At 36.0% G+C, this 5,727-nt stretch overlaps 1 protein-coding gene across 1 annotated transcript in view; it reads right to left on the minus strand.

Moving 5' to 3' along the window:
* LOC135685885 (disheveled-associated activator of morphogenesis 1-A) overlaps positions 1–1,778 on the minus strand; it is a 32,350-nt gene extending 30,572 nt beyond the window's left edge. The window contains exon 1 of the mRNA XM_065201980.2: positions 1,377–1,778. Coding sequence (XP_065058052.2) covers positions 1,377–1,532 — 156 coding nt within the window. The 5' untranslated portion in view covers positions 1,533–1,778. The remainder of the gene's footprint in view (positions 1–1,376) is intronic.
* Between the last annotated feature and the right edge of the window lie 3,949 nt (positions 1,779–5,727).

Genomic DNA, 5,727 nt, shown 5'->3' on the forward strand with positions numbered 1-5,727 from the left:
TGAGACAGTCTTTCAAATAAAGCAAACTATGTATCTCTCAGCACAAGCTGACAAGATGGTTTCAAAGCCAGTATATCTCTATACCAGAGCTGATATGAAAAGGTACTGAAATACTGCCACAGAGCTTAATTGTTATTGAGTACTGTTATTAATTCTGATCTTAGAGGTATTGCCCAAATAGGAGACTATAAGAAAATCACACCTCAACGCATACCTAATAAAAGATTTTATTTGCATAAAAGCACTTAGAAAAAATTAATGAAGAGATACATATTGTCAAACACATCAACTGGGCACATGATTTTGATAACTCTGTCTTGAGCCTTTTCTATGTGCCAATCAGCTGATTCATATAGTACAAATTTATGTTGTTTATCTAACATCCCTAAGTATTGTCCTTTCTCACAATTTATATTAATGATTGTAACTGAACAACTAAACAATGTAATAACTTTGTTATTAGCTTGATAGGCTAAAAAAATGTTTGAGTTAGAGTTATTTTTAGCAAAAAATGGTTCAACAGGACTAGTTTGAAATTCATAGACGAATGTATCCGGACGAAAGTATCCGGACGATTGTAGAAGTTTCTTTGATAGTTTCTTTGAAGTCTCTTACTTAAGAAGCAAGTAAGGCTATAATAAAAAAGAGGTAGCTTGAAACAAAGTTGCCCTGCCGTTTTAGTATTTGACTTATTCATCATACCCAACAAAATGCCTGTTTCCATTTTATCTAAATTGCCCGAAGAAAACCCGACATCCTCAGTCCCTGTAGAAAGAGGAAGCCAGTCGCCATTTAAATGTCACCCTAGCAAAATTAAGGGTTCTTCGAAAAATGCCAACATATTTACGTATGTACTAAAAAAGTCTCAATAGGAGAAAAGTTCGAAGTAAAAAATATTGGTACAAATATGGCCATTGTCTAGCACTTAGGAACGTGACGTTCTCTGTCAATTTCTTAATGTTTATTTTTCCCAACTTGTTTTCCTATCGTTTTCGAATCGTTAACCACAATTAACATTCACTCGGGTCTTTACAGATTTATTGAAATAAACACAAGCAGTCCAGTATCGAGAGCTTTTCTATAATCCTTGTGTTGTACAGTGCATATAATTTGGGAGCAGCGGGTACCACATCAAAAACTTTTCAACAGCACACGATAAACAAGATGATGGGAAGACTAAAGCTCTTACAAAGTATGTCGGAAAAAAAGAGGACCCATATATTACATGTTGGTGGCTTTATTTACTGTCTAGCAAGATTATTGGCTAAGAGGCACCTTAAACACCAGACATATTACAGTCATAAAAAATTTATGTAGCAAACATTGAAAGCAGAGCAGATTTAATTTCACACACACCCATATATATTCTAACTCACCACAATCTCTGAGAACTTCAGATTCAGCTCATTTTCATCGGGCATAGGGAGAGGAAGTTCCACTGGCTGTAGACCATCTTTTTCTGGTTCATACTGTATCTCGGGTTGCCCCGCTCCACATCCAAAACATGCGAATACACTCGCTCGCCTTGGCATGATTTTCGTTTGTTTTAAGCAAGGGCCTAATATTCTCCACACTGGTCTGGCTTCACGCTGTTGCTTCTATTTGCTTTGAAAGATCTTTGATTATTAGCACAGCATTTGAATAAACAAATATTTCTACCTCGAATCACCGATAATTATTTGGTTGATTCCGATTATATTAATAAACTTGACCGGTCCATTTCATTCGTCCACTCCAACACTACCGCGATTTGAATTCAGAAGCAGCATTGACACCCTCATTCATATATCAGACAAAGTCATATGATAAAAAGCGGACCGGAATCTGTTTGTCAGTCCATAATTTAGCGAGCAATACAAGGGGATCCAAAAATTTTTGGATGGGTGGGGTCTTCTGCCAGTCTACTTGCCAGGAACGAACAAATCCCTTCCTACATTACCAATATCCCTCTCCCTTAAATTACCTTAATAGATTTTTGCACAAGAAGCGGAAAGCTCTTTTGAGAATTCTGTTGTTATTATAAGATGTCTCGAGTCCCTGCGATAATTAATATAGTTTTCTGCTGACTCAAAGAATGCTAAATGAAGCTAAAAAGAGTGCTAAACTGATCTTGAATCAGGTTTTTTGCTTATAAACTCACTAAGAAACATTCTTAACCAAAGTTAGGTAAACTCATTTACCTGGAAGTTTTTTTCCGGAGGATACAACTCTTTCCCCAAGAAATGTTATTTAAATGTGACTATCTAGATAACGTACACCCCCCCCCCCCCCCCCCGAAGTTTTCTCATCAGATTTGCAAGAATCTAAAGGACCAACTTTCTGAAAAAGTTGGGGGACTAGTCTCCCCCATTCCCCCCTCCCTCCCAATTGAAAAAATGGATAGTATTTTGTTATAGCAACTATGTTTGTAGAAAAATCAATTTTTAAACTCGAATTAAAAACAACAAAACCATCTTTTGAGTGGAAAGATACTTTGTTGGTTAATCAGCCTGAAAATCTAAAACAATATAAATTCAGCTCGGGATTTGTATTTATATTCTTAGCTTTTTGTTGATTTGGTGCTCGAGGTTTTAAAATGCCTCTTGAATACAGAATGCTGAAGAGCAACTTTTAAGGAACATAACAACGTCACATAAGAACAACTGATCAGTGAAAAGGAGTTATTATTTCTGTGAACTATGTCACTAAAACAGAAACAAATGCCTTGCAGTCGAAAAGGTTTTCTACCCAATCTTTAAAAAATAGATTTTCCAGCAATTCCTTTCGGGTAGAAGGTGATCATTATTTCTGTATAAAATGGATGCTGATACATTTTTCCTGAAGTAAAAGTTCTGATACCAGGGAATCATCGAGCTTCTCTGGCAAAGGATAAACAAGTAGGGGAAGTTTTATGTACATTGACAGAGCAATCGAATCACACTCTTTTTAATAATATATTTTATAAAAGCCCAAAAAATAAGAAAGAAAGAATAAATTTTAAAATAAGAACAACAGTAAGAACAATGTTGCCTCAAATTAAAAGAATAAACAAGATGACTGAGCCTCGGCAAAAATCATCTCGTTCTTATAAATAAAAGGGTGTAAAAACATGATAATGGTAGATCAATTGCACCTATTGGTATCTGTTGCTTAAACACTACAATTTCGTCTTGTTTTGCTATCTTACTAATCAAATTTTGTATGAACTTTATCCTAATAACCTGCAGAAATGTTAAAGTGAACTGTACCAAATTCAAATAAAGTTCATTTGGGCAATTTTGCTGTGTTTTGTATAGAGTAGTCGAGCTATATAACTAAGACGATGACGTCACGCATGGATACATTCGAAAATGACACATCCTCCAACGCAAACCAAAATTAAGAATAATTTGTAAGTTAGGATGTAAGACAAAGAAAAGTTGAATAATGAACCACAAAGTCTAATGGCGTCATGTATATTCTGACTAGGCTTAATGACACTTAGGGAAAAGGCTACACGAATGCGGTACCTAGCTTTTGCGCTCAATGACAACACCACCAGGTATTCTTTTATCTCTAGCTGATATCGGATTTTTAGTTGGTTACAGTGAGAGAAAAATCATTGGAGGCCTAAAACGGGCGATCTAGGGGCAAATTTATCTGAATATTTTTAGCACTAAACCTCTGAAAGCTTTAATGTTTTTTGGACTCCCTATCTCACAATACTATCTCACAAAATACACAGAATGTTTTGAAAATATACCCCGCGTCTATTTATTCAGGCCCGTCGGAACCGGGGGGTGGGCTGGGGGGGGCTCCAGCCCCCCAATAATTGTCAGACTGTAGTATATTTCCTTTATAACAGTGTACTAAATGTGAAGGAATACAATGGGCAGCCCCCCCCAATATGAATTTCCTTCCGACGGCACTGTTATTATAAGAAGTTGCAGCCCCCTGCCCCCATAGATGGTTTGGCCCGCCAGAAGCAAGGTTTTAGTTCAATTTAAGATAGCGGGTACATCCTGATACTGTAGTGAAATAAAAATTATGTTGTATTCCTGACACGGCTGTTTTCAAATATCCAGTTGTACCCGTCAAATCTTGTCGCGCTCCCTCGTGTTTAAAGGACAAACGAGAATTCAAATATTTACTTCTCCGGGTTTGTTGAATTTACGTCCAACGTTTCTGTGTGCACAATGTCGCCATACATGTTTGCAGGTCCCTTCGTGATGTCAAAATCTATTATGATATTTCGAGCAGAAAAAGAAAAGTACGATGGTCTATAAGCAAGATAAAATAATGAATGAACAAAATAATGATTCTTTCTTGCCATAAGGAAACTGGAAATTTGAAGGAAATAAAAGCAGGTTAGTGTGATGGCGTAAAGTATTGTGGACTGGAACCTAGAGAGGACTGGAACCTATTGTTTTGTTTAAGGGGGCGTATTTAGTTTCGGTTGTAAGCTCGTGTAAGAGAGTTGATGTTTTTCCTGTGGTGTAGAGATTTTTTAGAGATTTGTTTGTAAAAGGAAAGATTTAGAAAACGGCAAGTTTGTTGTGTTTATCTATCACTTCATGACAATAGGCTTTCATTCATAAAGCAAGTAGTCAAGTGTCAGTAAAGAGGCAAGTCCTTGGATCTTTTTGCTCCCTTTGTTATGATTTTATATTTTCATTCGATGTCCTAAAAAATACTCACGTAAAATGGTAAGGGCTGTCCACTTTTACGGAAACCGTAAAAGATTCTCACCAAAGGAATTCTGGGGAGTTCAAATAAAAAAATGGATTACCGACATGGATGTACGTTTTTTCGATGAAATGATTTGCCACTCGAACTAATCGTACGTTTAATTTTCAGCTTGACATTATTTTACAAGGTATGTCTACTAAGTGTTTTCTTGTTTTCTTTTTTGATTGCTACAATGGTGCATTTCATAATCCCCCTTGTTTTTAAAAAGAAAATCTCAAAAATTTTCCAGCCTAAGGACATTTACGATATTCTTAAGACATTTTCGCTTTGAGCCTGAATGTATTCTCAAAGTGTTCGTTTTCTCAAATCTGATATGGTTTGAAGGGAACATCGCGCGCTCTTAAAAGCCACGCTTTCTTGTATTCTTATAAATATTGTATTCTTATTAGTACTAAAATGCCCTAGAATTTAAGAAACTTTGATACTAGGCTCAACAATAGTAACGAAACTGTAAAATTCCTTTTTTAAAAGAAGAGTCAGAAAGCTTTTATTTTCTTGAAAGGACAGATTAATTTTTTTTGGAAAGATAGAATTTTTGGATCTACATGAGTTTTTCCAAATTCTTACAGTTTGGAATGTTTATTCTTCCAAAGAGGCTCAACTTCAAAGCACAAAGTCAATTTTAGGCCCCGATAAAATAAATCAACTAAGAAGCCTTTTGTGCTAAAAAGCCAGATTTTGGACACTGAATTTAGAAAGTGTCAGTTCTTAATGCTGATCCAAGTTTCTTATATACTAAAGAACGTAAGCCATGGCAGAGCAAAACAACTTTTTTGAGGCAACAGTGGACAGAAATCTAATCTAGGACAGAAATCTAATCTAGAATATGCCCTTAGGTTTAGCCTGGTTGCGCTGTCTTTACCATAGAAGACACATATAAAATTGAATATTGGAATTTGATCGAAGAAATCAGTCATTGTCCAAGCTGTACAACGAGCAACAGCTTGGTTTAGGAAATAGATTAAGAGACCTGATCCAGAATAGCTTGGTGCCAGCACAAATTGACGGAGTTTCGCTTTT

This window comes from Rhopilema esculentum, chromosome 10 (genome assembly GCF_057945365.1).
Source record: "Rhopilema esculentum isolate cy_ngs chromosome 10, ASM5794536v1, whole genome shotgun sequence".
NCBI classification, from domain to species: Eukaryota; Metazoa; Cnidaria; class Scyphozoa; order Rhizostomeae; family Rhizostomatidae; genus Rhopilema; species Rhopilema esculentum.